We start from the raw sequence: 17,775 nt of genomic DNA, 5'->3' as shown, positions 1-17,775 counted from the left end.
AATTGAATTAAATAAATTATTAAAAGTGTATAATAAATAAATTAATTAAATTAATTATTAAAAGTGAATAATAAATTAATTAATTAAATAAATTATTAAAAATGAAGAATAAATAATTAAATAAAATAAATAATTAGAAGCGAATAATCAATAAATAAATTGAATAAGTTATTATAATTGAAAAATAGATAAATAAGTTTATTAAGGCGGTTTAAGTTTCGATGTGTACGTTATGACGGCCGAGAAGCAACTGACGTGACGTGTGACCATCAAGTGCCTATATGAACCAAAGTTACCCTTACCGAGGTCAAACGAACATTCCCGAGCTCAACCGATTTTCCAAACATTCGCGAATCTTTTATAATACCTATTACATAGTTTATTGCCAATATATGCTTCGTATAATTTGCACTAGCAATATATACACTAATTTACATATGTACAATTATTTCTTCATACAAAAAGACTGTTTACTTCCTCGTAACAGTAGTTTTCAACATATTAAGTGCCTAACACAACGTTTTAACGTTAAAAATAGAAAATAATAGCTAAAAATGATATTAATCAAATGGACCCTGGATTGACTAACAAAAATAAAACGTAGAAAATTTTACATGAATAAGAGATAGTCATATAAAAATGTACCGGTAGTTGGTACAATTTTAACCGGTTCAATGGACTGCGGAGGATCCCTGAGACCGACTTCATTGTTGACCAAGGTCCTGATCAGGTACATGTGATTCTCGTTTCATATCACTTTGCATTTCATACGTAATCCGCATTATTATTTATTAATATTATTATTAACGATACCATATTTTTCACTTCTCTCCCGACCAAGAAATACGAGCATCTTAAAGAGAAGGGGAACACAGGTTCATTTTTCTTCCATAGCGAAATATAGGTACTTTATCGAAAACGTGGAGTGCCGGAAATGAAGGCAAATGGCCGCGACGCGGCTAGAAAAATTTACAAGCTTCATTCCCGTGCACTTTGTCAACGTCCTTTTACGAGTCCTGTCTTTCATCGATCTGTCTACCCACCAGAAGAAAGAAGCCCACGTTACACCTTTTTATCGTCACTTTCTCCTCGATACAAAGAAACTCGCGAAAGTTTCCATTCTCGCGATTCTGTGAATCCATAAATTTGACAAAGCAAATCCAAATCGAAGCTCGTTACGAGGCTTCTTGAAGTATCACAGGCGATAAATTCTCCTCCTGAAGCAAATTTTGAAAATAATTTTATAATCAATTTAATAGCAATAAAATTTACAATCTGGGAAATTGAATTTCTATCTTGAGAAGTACCAAAGTATCGAAGCTACCAAAATTACTTCCCAAAGATAATTTACAAAATAAAATTTCCAATACCATGTGGAATATTATGTAAAATTTATTCACATTTGTAATTATCGTAGTAATAGATATATGTTATTAAAGTAAAACTGTACAAAGGAATCGGTTGATTGAACAGTGGTATATACAGGGTTTCCCAGCAATGGTAGTACAATCGTGAAAGAGGTGATTCTACACGCAGAAACGAATCGATATACCAGGAAAAAGAACTTAAAACAATTCTGAACAACTCTCATCGCGAGTTCTTTCAACCTCTCGCTACCAAGCTCAACCCGACACCACTTTCTCGAGAGGATCGTACCAGTTTTCTCCAATTTTGCTTAACCCTTTTGCTACAATGGGCATCGCTGTGATGTCTCTCTCGTAGAACGAAGCAACGTGTCAAAGATGGTAATATTACGATAGTGCAGTCATTAGTATTCTATCTTTTGACGCAAATGTTTCGAAGAAAAATAGAAAAGGAAAAACTGACCATCGCAATAGAGCTTGCAATACTTTGCGAAGAAAACTAAGAGGAACGGTAGCACTTGCCTTAATTTTTTACTCAATTTATGTGACTATAGGTGACTATGGTCACCTGTCGTGTGTAGATGGCGTCTTGTGGTCGATGACTATAGTCACCCGTAGTAACGAAAGGGTTAAAACCACCCTCACCCCTTTGCCGAGAATATCGCAGACCTATCTGTGATCTATTCGTCGACGAATTTTCTTGATAGATCTGATTTATCTCTTATCCACTTGCTTTCGTTTTCATCCTCTTTTTTTCATAGGCAAATGATCTCCTATTTCTTCTTGGGTCCTCTTGGGTCTTAACTACTTGCGGGGGTAAGAAATTCACAAACGCGTGTGCCAGAACAATCCAGTGTTTCTGTGACAATTGTCTAACGACGTGTGTACCACGTCGTTGGGGATTCTGTGACGAAAGCATTACGACGTGCGTGACACGTCTTTCCAGCGCAAGTGGTTAAGATGCTCCATTATTTTTGCTATTTTCTACCTTGGAATATTTAACCACTTGCGCTATCAATAAACTCACAGACGCGTGTGCCAGAACGGTCCAATGTTTCTGTGACAATTGCCTGACGACGTGTATACCACGTCGTTAGCGATTCTGTAACAAAAGCATTACGACGTGCGTGGCACGTCTTTCCAGCGCAAGTGGTTAATCAGTTTCTTCGCGAATTTATCAGTTAAGGTTTCGAAGTATTCATGGGAAATGAAACGAATGATTTGATCGTTCCAGTTGCAGTGGTGGTGGCATTCTTCATCTGTTGGGCGCCGTTCCACGCCCAAAGGCTGTTGGCTGTCTACGCGCAGAGCAGCAGGGCCAAACCGGAGGACGCGTTAGCAATAGTGTACACCATCCTTACGTACGTGTCAGGGGTGTTTTATTACCTCTCAACGACAGTGAATCCGCTGCTCTACAACATCATGTCCAACAAATTTAGGGAGGCTTTCAAGGTAAGTTATCACATGAGAATTTCTAATCGAAACTTCCTGTCAACGAACTTGTTCCGATTGCCAATCACCTCCCAGGAATAGCACGCGATAAACGATCTCCAAGTGTCTTCGCGAATGTACATCGAACGAGGACTCGTGGAAATCGAGGTTAGAATCGTGGAGAATTTTCTTTCATTCGAAATTAGCTGCATGAGAAAAATTTATTTAATCGCGTGTTCAATTAAAGATGAAATAAATTAATGACGATATTGCAAATTAAGTCGAATTATCCGCTCGTAATCGCGAAAAAGGGAAAGAATTCGATTTTATTCTCGATAATCTCATTATCCACGATATATCTACAATATCCTTTCTTGATATAATCGACTCTACCCTTTGAACTTCATGAAACAACCAGGATTATACTGTTTCTCGTTCCAACTAATAAATGAACACCGATAAAAGAGAAATAATATTTATTTATAAAAGAGGAAATTTTTAAAGTTAAGAACCTATACTGATATTAACAGAAAAGCACTAGATTGTCAACTGAAAATTTGCTAGAAAGGATCCACAGCAAAAATTAAATTAAATTAAGATAACTATCATGAACAGAACTATCTTAACGCTAGGTTTACGGATGCTATCTGTATACCTATTTCTACGGACACCTGTCAGATTTACAGATAAAGGAAACCACGTGTTTTTCTTTTTTTAACGATTAGTTTGATTTAAAAACAATTACAATATTAACAGTCTTAATATAAATTAACTAAATCTGTTACTGTCGTATAATTGAAGCAATCCATCCGTCAAATTGCCGAGTTTCGTAAATCTAACGTTGAGGATGTGAAAATTAGGGAATGAAAATTAAAGTACACAATGAAATACAAAGACAAAACCACCAATATAACGAACGAGTCCGACAGAGTGCGTTAAACAAACTTAAGTCAACTTTCAGTCGATGCTGCCGAATCACTGCGGCCGGAAGTGGTCCTCCCGGAAGTCATCAGTGCCCCGACGTCCCACCTACAGCAGCCTGTCGCGGTACCCGCGGTCCACGCTCAGGCAGACGGATGATCGTCAGAATTCGCCGTCAATATCCGTCAGTGACGACCAACAAAAGCTGACCGGCGCCGTTCGAACGGCGAATAAGTCGGAACTGAACGGATTGACCGAGCTGAAGGATCACGGGCAAAGCCGATTGGACAAGACCGTGAGCAAGATGAACAATCGGGAATACGGGAGGAACATGTCCAGGGGGTCGAATTCGAGTCAGTTCACCCTGATGTCGTCCTTCAGCAAGAGCTTCAACGAGGGGAACAACAACGTCGCCGCGACCTACGTGAACGAGTGCCTGTTGAACGTCCAGAGACCCTCCAAGGCTGTCAGGCTTGGTAAGAATCTTTCTACGATGGAATTTTGGTAACTGTGGCATCATTCTCACCCTCGCTGCTAGATAGATTCCACGGTCGAGGAGGTTCGAGAATTTTCAAGTACTCGATAACCCCCCAGTTTCCTATGTATAGAATTTCTAAACTTTCCAATAGTATCCCTGTCTAAGCCAGGGCCTGCTAGGTAGCCTTACCGATGAGTCCACTAGCAGACTCAGAACGAAATTGCATCCCCTTTCTTTTTCTTTCGTCCCTTCTAGCACCACAGTAACACCGAGGATACCTTCCCTATTTTTCCTCAGAAGCTACCCTGATTCCGATCATCGAAAATATTGCAGACCCATCGGCATTATTTTATTATGAAATAAATATAAGTATTTGACAATGCTGACAGAAAAAAGGGGGTTGAAGCTGTATTAAGGTAAGTTTGCTCTTTTGCATCAACTTCAAGAGAACTAGAGTATCTCGAAAAGGGATGACGCGTTCTTAACCACTTGCGCTACGATTTAACTTTCAGTTATCGTGCCGTGCTCTAGAACATAACATGTGGTAAGGCGTTACATTGAGGCCGCACCGCGTCTGCGAGTTAACTATTAGCCGACGTGACGGACACGTCGTTTTTGTTTCTGCGATAAATGCCTATCGACGTGGTATACACGTTGTTGGCGACTTTGGAACAAAAGCATCTCGTCGTGAGTGGCACGTCTTTATAGCGCAAGTGGTTAAATGGAACTTGACTGTTCCGTCGACGAAGATTTCCCGAATGAGTCTGATTTTCGCCCTGCCCACTCACCCCTCTTCCGTTTGAGGTCCTTTAGCCCACGATACTACATATAGCTATTAACAATGAGACTAGTTCGACGTGACGGACACGTCGTTTTTGTTTCTGCGATAAATGCCTATCGACGTGGTATACACGTTGCTGGCGACTTTGGAACAAAAGCATCTCGTCGTGCGTGACACGTTTTTATAGCGCAAGTGGTTAAATGGAACTTGACTGTTCCGTCGAATCGTGGGTATTCGCGTATGCAGTAAGGTAATAATATAAAGTAACTAAGCAGAGGATCTTGGAGTGAACACGTGCTTGTTGCTTTGCTTCCTGAATGAAACTGGTAAAGCACAGGAGGAAGGTCCTTATATATTGTTTCCTGCAACGTAACTCGCAGTCCTTTGTCCCGTGCCACTCGCTATAGACACTAGGATTCTTATCCAAGTGGAACATCTGCTATTCGTCCTCTATCGTTGCCCTCCAACCATAATCTTGGTCTATTTAAAGAGTAGACAGGGCTCGGGATTTAGATGGACATCGGACAATAAAAGCTTGGGAAAGTCTTCAATGTGTCACGCAGTGTCGACCTCTCGGGCAACCGTTGAGGGTGAGGTGGCCCCAGACATAGACTCACCCCTTGATTTTTGGCTGGCGTGACGTAAATAGACCCGAACGAAATCCGTAATGCGACCCACCCTGACTAGAGAAGGGTGAATGTGATAAAGAGGCAGTTGCGGTTCTCACGGTTAGAATTATTCGGGAAGATTAGCGAGACGTTGAAGAGAATCGACCAGTTAGGCCCCTATTCTACGATTTCGTTCTAGATTTACCAGTGATGCACATCCCAAGCCTATATATCGGTAATTGCAAAGACAACGAAGCTTATATCAATCCTTACATTCGGATTTTGATAACAGTCGGATTTGCTCGTTGAAGACTTTGCCAGGGCAGTTAGGAATCCTAGCTTAAGCTAGGTCCGATTATTTTGGGAGAAAAGTGTGTTTTCGCGTGCACATAAACGATGCCACCGGCGAGCTGTGTTTCTTCCTGGTAATTTACTTAGGGCAAGATTTCTGGGTATCTGGTGATTTGTTGACCAGGATGTCTAAATATCTCTTTAGCTTCTCGAAATGGGTCGTGGATCGATGATAGAGTATTAAGGGTAACTTGCGGGCACTGCATATTTAAGGAGTTTATTTAAGATCGTGGACCTTTGGCTAATGTCTGCCATCGTCGTTCGTGATCGATGTGACGTTAATGTAATAACGAGCTGATTTTTCTTCTCCCAAACAGGGATACTTGCCGAGAGATTGAGACTGGGAACCAAAGGGCTGTTCTCACCGCAACAAAAGGTCGCGACCAGTCCACCCCTGAAACCGGAAGCCGCGACAGCCCTGCCGCCCCGGTTCCACAGTCACCCGAGTATCGAGAGCTCGAACACTATCAGCAACTCCAGCCTGCAGGACTATGACGAGACGGAGTTCAGTGGCACGGAATTGGCTCGATACATGGGCGAATTGAACTGCGACTTAATCGCCTAACATTCGCCCCCTGGGGAACGTGAACTCCTCTCTGTCGAATTGACGTAGCATAAGTACTTAATAAGGTTGAGCCTAGATCGTTGAGTTATCTCGAGGAGATTGAGAATTTTTGAGTCGCTGAAAGGCGAAGATTTGTATACTCGAAGACCTGAGAAACGAAGGCTTCGAAGCGTGAACAAGAGGAATTAACTATCTGTGTTTAAGAGACAGTGTGAGCCTTAAATTGTATCTGAACAGTGGGAAACCTGGCGAGCAGGATGATATAAATATTATTGTTATGACGAAACGAGAATCATCGCAAACGTTGAAGAAAATATCTACGTTCACCGAAATTCCATATTATCGTTTAAAATGAGCAATTCTGTTCGGTTTTCATGCCATTTGTCCATTTCCATGTGCGCGAAAATTCAATTCTCGGCGATGAGAAGCTATCAGAAGGCAGATGATCATGGACTATCTTGCGATTATCAATGTATAAAGAAGTTAGATAGGATTGTATAAATAGTATAAATAATATCCTAAAAACATGACTGTGTTACATAATTTAATAGTGACAGTCATAAGAGGCCAAGTTCATTAACAGTCGCGAAATGTCATTAAAATATTATCATTAGTCGATCAAGGTTATTTAAATGTCACGAGCGATCATGAGGGTCATATTATCGATAGTCAAGGTTATAGTAATCTTACGATTGACGGTTAGGATTATTTGAAGATCACAGGAGATCACCAAGGTTGTGACATTATTGGTAAAGGTCATTCGAAGGTTACAAAGGATCACAGAGATAGTGACACATCGTGTCATTGACAGCACAGCTCATTTTAAGGTCATAGGAAGTCGTGTCATAGATGATGATAGTTACTAGAAGGTCACGAGAATCGTCGAGACATTGTCAATATCAATTATGATCTTTTATAAGTCAATTTATCTAAGTCTCGTCATGATCTTTTAAAATGAACTGCTCAGATTCAGTGACTACCTTTGAAACAATTGAATCTCTCAAGCAAGAGATATAGGTAGTCGTGATCACGTTAAGTTTACATAGTTGTTCGTTTCAAGTAACAGTTTTCTCTTCTTGGAAGTTATGCAAAATTAACTATACTATCCGTGATCATTCGTGAAAGTTAAGGTCGTTACTGTCGTTCACCGTGAAGTACTTACGCTCATTACGCTTTGTATCATATATCCTAACACTTATCCTCACTGAGAATATGTACCCACCTCATACGTCAGGGATCAGAATCGTAGAGGAACGATTCTTCAATAAACGTAAACGTTATTTATTTTTGTACTTCCATCATACATAACAATGCGTGCAATGTGCCCACTCCCTTTGCCTGTACGTTCGTGTAAATGTAACGCGGAGTTTGTATCGAACATGATAGAATGTGAAACGTGTGCGAGTAACTGATGCGAAAAGAATAAATCAGTCAGTGGATCGTGCAGAATCTTTGGAAAGTTATTTGAGAATCGCACGAGTAGAGTCTTCATAGGATTTAAATTACAGTCTTGGGACGACTCTCCAGATATGATTTGATGTTGGGCAGCGACCTGACTTTCTCCACCAACTTCTTCAGCTCAGGATGGTCTTTGTTCACGTCGTGCTGCAGCATTCCTGACAGGGTCTCTGACTGTGCAGCATAGTGAAGGTCTGCCCACGTCAGCTGTAACCAGGATCGAAAGTTTATATCAGAAACTGACAGAAGACTATACGGTCTTCTTAAAGAATCGAATTAAGGATGTAACTAGCACTGTAACTACCAAACGACTGGTTCCAAATATTTTATTTTTACGACTATCGAGGATGCGAAGATACTTTTGACAAAATTAGCATCGAGTTTTATTTATACAAAAACCTAATTATATATATATTTATTTGTCTTTGTTATGATACTTGAATTATTATCACTTGTGTATAGTATATTCAGCTAGACAGGTCGGTAGTTCTGGTGTTAAGGATACCTAAATACTGAGAATATTTTTATCCTGAATTAACACTAACTCTACCAGGACCTAATAAAATTATAAAAATTCTGGAATTTATTCTGACATTATTTTCTACCATTATTACTACTTTTTTAAGAAAGATAAAAATTGGTTGACGATGGTAGATTCGATTAAATAATAATTACAAATTTTTGAGGAAGAAATAAGAACGATTACCTTTCCACCAACAAAGTGTCCACCGTTCTTCTTCACCTGTTCCTCCAACTTGTCAAGGTACGAAGGGAACTTGGCACTGACCCCAGCCTTGAATTTCTCCTTCAGTGCAGGATCTTTTTCCCAGTGGTGTTGCGCAAGAGCTATAAATGATCGAAATCATGAAATATCGCGATTAAGGTGCGAGTACACTGTTATGGTCCGATTGGAAGGAGCGGACACGAATAACAGGATGACGAAGCATATCTCAGCGTGACGTGGTGAAATACCTACCCAATCTCAACTCGTCGATGGTGTCGATGGTGGCATCGATTTGATAAGCTTCCTCGTCGTTGGAACCGACCAGATTGTTCTTCCTTGCCAGGTACCGACCAATGGACTTCGATTGATGGTACTTTTTACCATCGATTTCCAACACGGGTACTTGACCCATTGGCATACCTGGAAAAAATTGGCTCGATTAATCTTTCGATACGAGAGAAATTCAAAATGAGTTTTGAAATCTTTTATATTCCCTTTTTTCATATTTCTAAGTTTATATTAATATAACCCTAATAAAATAGGAATGGACTTTAACTCTTCAAATATGACTTTTTTGCTTTCTAAAAAATACCAATATTTTGTGTAAACTCTTTTATATTTCCTTTTTTCTTATTTTCAAGTTCATATTAATTCCATATGTTTCCACAAAATAGAAATGGACTTTAGTTCCTCAGGTATGACTTTTTATTGCTTTCCACACGACTGGTATTTTATGTAATATACCAAAAATACCAATATTTTGTGTAACCTCTTTTATATTTCCTTTTTTCATATTTTCAAGTTCATATTAATTCCATGTTTCCATAAAATAGGAATGGACTTTAATTCTTCAGGTATGATTTTTTACTACTTTCCACACGATTGGTATTTCGTGTAATATACCAAAAAATACCAATATTTTGTGTAAACTCTTTTATATTTCCTTTTTTCTTATTTTCAAGTTCATATTAATTCCATATGTTTCCATAAAATAGGAATGGACTTTAGCTCTTCAGGTATAATTTTTTATTGCTTTTCATGCGATTGGTATTTTATATAATATACCAAAAAATACCAATATTTTGTGTAACCTCTTTTATATTTCCTTTTTTCATATTTTCAAGTTCATATTAATTCCATATGTTTCCATAAAATAGAAATGGACTTTAACCCTTCAGAAAATCTTCAAATATGATTTTTGATTGCCTTCCACCCGATTGGTATTTTGTGTAATATACCAATCGCGTGTATATCTCTTTAAATATGCAATTAGTTAATAGCATTTTTGTTTAATACAGCGCAATGGATTTTGAAATGAATGTGCATGGGTTTGAAAAGTGTCTTTACCAGATTTCACTGCCGACCATTCCTCAGGTGTCAATCTCTGATCCTCGAACTTAATGCCACTTTGGTGTAGGAGGTATCTGATTGGCTCAGCAAGGCCGGTGATGTTGAAGTAAGTCAACTTGTAGTTGGACATTTCCTGTGGTTATTAAAAAGAAGGAATGTTTGAATTTTTGCGACGTTAATCAATGCGAGGTTCTTAAGTCTAATGCAATGCTGTTAGCTTGGTAATTTTATCTCGATAACATCGTAGATTACAATGCTATTGCGTACGCGATATCTTTTCATCGAGAATCACACGGTAAACTAAATACATAACCATTCATTGCACGCTGTAATGCTAAACTGGTCACTGATTATACGATGTTACACGCTCAAGGTAAACATGGAATATTATAGTTGGATGAATTCTGGCATAACATTACGGTAATTCTGCATTTCATTCGCATTAAATTCGCACTAAATCTACTTCGTGGACATTGCAAAAATCTGAATGAAACGTTTAAGAAAAATCGTGAACTTGGAAAATTTGGGAACAGGGAAATTTACAAATTTTACGATATTTTTCAAGAATCTTCAAAGAAAAAGTTTTTAAACGAAATGTTAAAAACTTGGACGTTCTAATATTCGGAAGGTTCCACATTTTTTAATTTCAAAACTTCGGAATTAAAAAATTAAAAAATTTCAAGGTTTCGTAGTTACGAAATTACAAAGTTTCCAAGCTTCCAAGTTACAGAGGTAAAATACTTAGAAATAAAAAAATTTGTAATGCGAAACTCAAGAGTGGGATTAGAGACGTCGAATGTGCCTTTAAATCAAAGCTTCGGTATTATCAAAAGAAGTTCTCAGTCACGGTTATTCGAACCAGATGTTACTACTTTAAACAAATTCTCGTCTATTACTAACGAGAACCGCCTGTCTCGTAATTGAAACAAGAATGTTCCAAAGGAAGCTCGACTACCTAGCAATTTTCGTTCCATTCTTGCGAAGAATTTCGCGTTTAATAGCCATGACATTGAAGATGATTAGCGACACCAGAGTTCGCGATTTCTAACGTTAGTTCCATTAATCGCGTTGATCGCTTGTAGCGATTAACCGGTTAATAAAATTGGCTTTATTACACTAACACTGCTGCCGGTATACCAACACGTTAACAAATAGAAAACTCGAAAAACATTATAAACTACACGTGATACCGATCTATATCCTCGATGATTCTACTCGATCAAAAAACGTTTGGACAAATAATCATAATCATTTCATAATCATTAAACTAACTCACTTCTTAAAAAATTCTGATTTAGAAATAATTTTCAAAATAATTTCTTCCCTTCTAGAACCACTGACGAATACTAACTAAAATAAGCTATGTTTACTTTATTGACTTATAGTCTTGATAATTGATTTTTATTTTATAATTATACATTATTCTCCGTAGTTTCATTTATATTTCTCAAAACCGGCTAATAATTCGAAATCTGACGTTTTTAGTGTTTTAATTACGTCAAAGAAATTTAGCAAACGTTAAATGGAAAAAGATCGTAAATTTAAATTAGGAACGAAAAGAAGAAATAGAACAAGAACGCTGGAAAACGTAATGAAATTTTATTAAGTACGAAACAGTTGAGAATTTTGAAAAACTCGGTTGAACTTACGAAAATTTGTGTTAGGACGTTTGGATAGACTAGATGTGACGATCTCTCACGAGTAACTGCTTCTTCGTGACCAGTCAGGAGCTTCATATACTCTTTGGGCTCCACCAACTGTCTCACTCCCCCACCATCTTGTTTCGCATCGATGTGATAAACAGTGACGGTATGTGTGCTAGAATCAACTAGAATTCCTTGATAGACTAACATCCTTTCTGGCAGAGCTTTGCTAATAAGTAAATCACCTCGTAATGGGTGCGATGAAAAATAAGTCTATGACCTGAACCATCTACTGGGGCGTTGAGTGACACGTGGGTTACGATTACCAACGATATTTATCGTAATTACACTGTTTAGCGTTGCGAAGGGACGACCTCTGTTTCGAAGGGTCGATAAGCCTCGCATTCTCCGACACGGTTGAATCCTGTGCCAGGCTGAGAACCATTTTGGAGAAAGCGGTGCGCAAAATGGCCACTGTCCTAAACTGCATCGATCGTATCAATTCTCCCTGTCGATTTAATCGAAAATTCTTACAATTATTTCCATTGATAATCGAATTTTGTTAACATAGAATATTGCATGAGATCTGTCATACCTCGATGATGTGCCAGAAATTTCTGTACCAACACAGTTTATCGTGTCAAACCGTTGGTCTTCTGGCACGTCCGAATTCTGCAAGTCATGGAGATCTCTAGAGACCGATGACTCGTTTCATTGTTGCACAATTTGCGTTACAGAGAAAATTGTCAGCAAATGTTTCCATGGGAGATTGTTTAAGCTTCGTGGAAGATTTCGGATGTCAAAATGCAAACCTGAAAGTATAATTTTATTTTAAATTTCGTGGGAATATAAAAAAATTTTAATTATTTATTTAAACTGTTCATTCTAAACTGTTCTAAATTGATTATTTTGATTCTAAATGATATTCTAATTATTCGTTTTCCGAGAGAAATGTATAAATAGGTAAATAAATTGAATTTCTAATGATCATTGCAATCGGTCCTAATATATGGCGAATTTTCAAAAATTTTATGAAAATATCAACAACAAATTTGAACAGTCATTCTCGCGTAACCCGATTCCAATTTTATCATTCTGTGATTACATTTACGATATTATCTATGTATGTATGACTCAAGCTCAGTAAACAGTAGAATACAAGTGAACAGATATATCGGTAGATATTATTTAATATCGATTGTGTAATTCTAGAAATCAATGTCTAGGTAAAATCAAAATACTTCGAGAACCGTCTAAATTGCAACGTAATATATATATAAAAATAAAAATAAAAATAAAATATGAAAGACAAAAAGGAAAATATAAAAATAAACTGTATGTGAATAACAAAGAAAATTGTTAAACAGCAAAATGAGATAAAGAAATTAGAGCATTGGTTTAGACAGCATAATTTAGAAATTTTTTCGATAAATTTTTGGACCAGTTCATTGGCTTTGATCGATATCTCAGACCTTAATTTTAATAATTATTTCAATAGATAATAGCGTAAAAAAATAAAATGTATTAAAATAATCGAAAATATTTGTTTTGTTGAAAATTCATTAGCTTTATTGGTCCCTAGTTTTAATAACCAATTGGCAATTACTTATCGGTAGTTTCTAGTGATTAATGTATGAATTTCATGTTTCGGTGTATAAATCGCTTAGAGTTTGATAAAACGAGATTAAACGATCAGTTTCTTTTTCTATTTTGGTTTTATTTCTTATTGTTGTCCATTTTTAATGTCAATTACGTATGGTAATGAATTATAAAGTTGTATAATTAATTTTGCAATCATGTTTCCTTTCGTGCGGATGTTGATACGAGAGATCAATGATTAATAAATGAACAAAAAATCGAAGATTTGAAGTTAATTTTCAATAAAAATTCGAACAATTATAAAGACTATTAAGAACATTGATTTATATATGGAAAGTTGAAAGCTTGTCAAGTTAAAGAACTGGATTACAAAACTACCTGTTGTATTCTTTCTCCTTTATAAAATGCAAATAACACCACATAAGACAGACTAAACATCTTTAGACAGATTGTGTTTGTAGCTAGTAACAAATCTAACAGGTAATTTTAGACGTGACTCTATCTTGTTTGTTGCGGGAGAGTTCTCTCATGGAATCAACGAAATACTCGACCCCAACATGATTGCGAAATAATAACGTTATCGACTCGATAACAGGCTTGTTTTTGCACGATTTCAAGTGTATAAATTAGTACTTATTTAATTAGTTAACAAGTCAAATTTGATTGACCTATATATATATTTTTTTATAAATATTCGTAATGTCTTTAATGAAAATTAAGTGTTTATGTGTATTTACCACTGTGATATCTTCTTTTCATAGCCAACATTTATCAAGATACAATATTTTTTAATAAAAATACAATATTATCAAGGAAGATATACGATTTCAAATATCACCTATAAAGACGATAGTTAATACAATAGTTTCTTTATTATTTCTGTAATACAAAAGTACATAGTTCGAAGGGTATATAATCTCTGTATGTTACTGTAGAAATACACAAATATAATTCTCTATCGTAGTGAATAACGATACGATCTAATTACTTGGCAAAGATGTCGCTAATAACTGAAACTAATGCGTGTTAAAAGCGATCTATATATTCCATGCATACAAGGGCATTCATCAATACGATCTACCCTTCTTGCCACCGAACTCAGATCGCGAGTTTAGACTGCTTGCAAAACCATAAGCAATTGAGAAATGAAAATTTAGGCGTCAGTTTTTGGGCGCTTTTCAACCCAACTCTTGATAGCAGGTAGATTGAGAACCTTGTCTTTCAGCTGCTTCAGATTCTCATACTTTTCAATAAGATCAGAGTTATACATGAAATTCAAATAGTCGAGTATAGCAACAAATGTCAAATCAGCCCAGGTAAGAGCACCACCGACAAAGTAACCACCATTGTTCTTCACTTGAGCATCCAAACGTGCCAGAACATCCGGAACCACCTCCTTAGCGACTTTGAGTTTTGCAGCTTTGGTTTCTGCATTTTGTTCATAGTGGTAGGCAGCAAGTTCTGAAAAACAATTTTTCTTATCTAGCGATCATTCTTATCTGGCGATAATAGCTATCATAATTCAACTAATTTGCATAAGTAATATGCAAAATCTAAGCCTGAATTAAAATATAACTCTAATCCTCTTTGGTTCTTTCTTTTCTGTTGTCATACATATATTTTTTGATCAACGTTGCCAACTGAGTTGAGAAAATTCCTATAAGTATTATATAGTTGATACTTACTTGCACGAATATCATGGATAGTATCAACAGTACTATCAATTTCAAGGGCTTGCCAATCATCTTTTCCAGCTAAATCACATTGTTTAGCCAAATAACGGCAAATAGCTACAGACTGAGCAACTTTCTTTCCATCAACCTCAAGGACTGGAGCTTGGCCATAAGGAGTAGCTAAAAATATATAATAAATAAAATGAAAAATTCTATACCTAATAATCAATAATACATTTCAAACATATTAAAAAGTTTAAAAATTCTGAATCCTAATCCAAAATTTCATGTGACTAAGTGCAATTTATTAATTTTCCATCTATTTATCATAACATATAATATTGGTGCATAAATATCTATAGCTGTTTTTTATCATCAACTCTAAAGAAGCAATTTTAGTTTATTGATAATTTATCAATGAACAAAGGGCATTGTCTCCTTAACAATGCCTATTGATCTCTAACATATCTTATGAAGTAGTAAAAAATGTAAACACTGATCTTCATAATACTTTCCATAAATATCTTTTATATTATTTTGTAAACAATGGAAAATAAGATATAAAATTATGAAAAATAGAATTTGTTTAAAGTTTAAACTTACTAGGTTTTATCTTTGGCCAGTCCTCAGTTGTGAAGCGATCATCCTCAAATGGAATACCAGCATAGCTAAAGAGAAAACGGATTGGTTCACCCAATCCTTTAACCGGGAAATAAGTCAATTTGTAGGAAGGCATCTTGCTATATGAACAAAACGCATAAAGTGAAAAAAAATAGAATTATTAATACCACAGATTATGATAAAGTAAATTTTAATTATGAGATAGAATTATTCAAACAGGTAATACAGAAATATATGATATTTTTAACAGAAATTAATTTAATTTTTGAACTTAAATATTAGTAACCTAACAAATACTATCATTTGAATATAAAATATGAATATCAGATATAAATGTAAAAAAGAAAATTTTGTTTAAAAAAATTAATATATAAATTTGTGTCAAAAATTTCGGTAAATTATAATCTAAAGCATAAGATGAAAAATGTGACTGATATACAATTCCGAAATTAACACAATTTTTTGATATAGATATACAGGAAATTAATGAAAAAAAAATATCACAAATACAAATATCTCTTTGGCAATGAGGATTATATTCATACAATCGTATTTTATAGTATTAATTTAACCATATGTTTCTAGAATGTTCAAGACCTCTCAATAGTAATTTAGTACTATTCTTAGTTAAACGTAAGTTTTCGTAACCACAAAACCTTCAACACAAGGTTGATCTCACTGCAATTAAGAACAGTTTTTCTAGAAGCATACGCAAATTTACAATTCAGTTATAGATTTAGTAACATCGACTTTTTTAAACCATTTTCAAAATAGTTTCTGTTAGCCGACTACACCAGAGGTATCAAATTTATAAAGGAAACTTTTATATATATATTATTTAATCACAACAAAAAGAAATACAGATACTTAATGTACGCATAAATGTATAACAGAAAAGGAGCTTACAATTTATAATAATTACTTACTTACAACTTCTTTTTCAATTCGGCAGATAATACAAGGACAAAGCACTTCCAAGCCGGTCAACGGAAAAGCATTATTATGACGAAACCAAGCCTTCAGATTCCTATATATTCTCTCCTATCGTACCTACGTAACTGCTATCCTATTGGTGGAAATGTGTTGAGTGCCAAACGATGCTAACGCAGAAACATCCAGAAGAATCAGTTGAACCTATTATAATCTAGCGTTAATAAGATTTGATGAGAAAAATTTGAAATTATTTGCAACTTAGAAAATATAATTTGTTCAACAAAACGTAATAAAAGTAAAATATTAAACGGGAAAAGATTTATAAAGAAATATAATTCATTGATTAGTATTTATAAACTAGAGCAGCACCATCGGATACAACGGTGAACTACAAAAAAACATTAACGCGCGAAGATTTGAAAGACATAAGAGGGTATAATGCATATTTTGATCAAATGACATTAATTTTAGAATAATCACAAGAAAGACGTATTCTAGAGATAAAAATATCCATAAAAGTGAAGATAGGAAAGCAGCGAATATACATAAATCTAGTATTTCCATTTTATTGATTTGTACAAATAAAATTTATGCATTTATGCAAAATAAAATTTCTAATGTTAATTTAGGAGATTAAAATATCAGTAACGTCATGTGAAAATTACTATTTTCATCAATTATAATCGTATATAACGTTTGGTAAATATTTTTTATCATAATCGCTTTCTTATCGGCAGTGGTTAAGTGTTGCTGTCGATAAATAAAACCGAAAGATTAGACAGTTGCAAGATACGATAAATATACTACGATTAAAATGATTTTTTCTACATATTAAAGAAGTGCAAAAAATTATTCGATAAGAGAAGTAATATTAAAACTATTAATGTAAAGATACAAGCAATTGGTGAAAAAAATAATGCAATACTACTCGTTATTTATACGAGGTTATTATTACACTGCATCAGTCGATAGCTTTGCAATTACAACGATTCAATACATATTTAATCGTCTTTCGACGCTTAATCGATAACATTCAGTTAGAACTCTGCATTGACTAAAGATATCGTGACGATCGGAAATATTGATTTATCGATCGATTCTCTCATTTTAAAGTTCACTTCATTGTTCACACAAATCGCGCCGCGTGTGTCAATCGAATTAATTTACATATATTAACATATCTTAAATCCGTTGTTATCTCCAGAAAATATCATTTTTACACTCGATATTTCAAATAAATAAAAATAATTATCGGAAACCATGAAGAAAGGGAAA

At 35.4% G+C, this 17,775-nt stretch overlaps 2 protein-coding genes across 2 annotated transcripts in view; one reads left to right on the top strand and one right to left on the bottom strand.

The window, feature by feature from the left end:
- Positions 1-6,499, top strand: part of LOC108548537 (neuromedin-U receptor 2) — a 38,329-nt gene extending 31,830 nt beyond the window's left edge. The window contains exons 3-5 of the mRNA XM_017901542.1: positions 2,599-2,816; positions 3,757-4,192; positions 6,252-6,499. Coding sequence (XP_017757031.1) covers positions 2,599-2,816; positions 3,757-4,192; positions 6,252-6,499 — 902 coding nt within the window. The remainder of the gene's footprint in view (positions 1-2,598; positions 2,817-3,756; positions 4,193-6,251) is intronic.
- Positions 6,500-7,756: 1,257 nt separating this feature from the next.
- Positions 7,757-16,619, bottom strand: GstS1 (glutathione S-transferase S1). The gene is given in 9 exon segments (XM_017901554.1): positions 7,757-8,164; positions 8,664-8,803; positions 8,934-9,101; positions 10,029-10,164; positions 11,450-11,488; positions 14,391-14,734; positions 14,959-15,126; positions 15,550-15,686; positions 16,494-16,619. Coding segments are annotated over 8 exon segments (1,296 nt in total). The 5' UTR covers positions 15,683-15,686; positions 16,494-16,619; the 3' UTR covers positions 7,757-7,996.
- Between the last annotated feature and the right edge of the window lie 1,156 nt (positions 16,620-17,775).

This window comes from Eufriesea mexicana, unplaced genomic scaffold, assembly GCF_001483705.2.
Source record: "Eufriesea mexicana isolate 0111107269 unplaced genomic scaffold, ASM148370v2 scaffold1643, whole genome shotgun sequence".
Taxonomy (NCBI): domain Eukaryota; kingdom Metazoa; phylum Arthropoda; class Insecta; order Hymenoptera; family Apidae; genus Eufriesea; species Eufriesea mexicana.
Note: the sequence above shows the minus strand (reverse complement) of the source record. Positions and strands in the feature narration are given on the sequence as shown.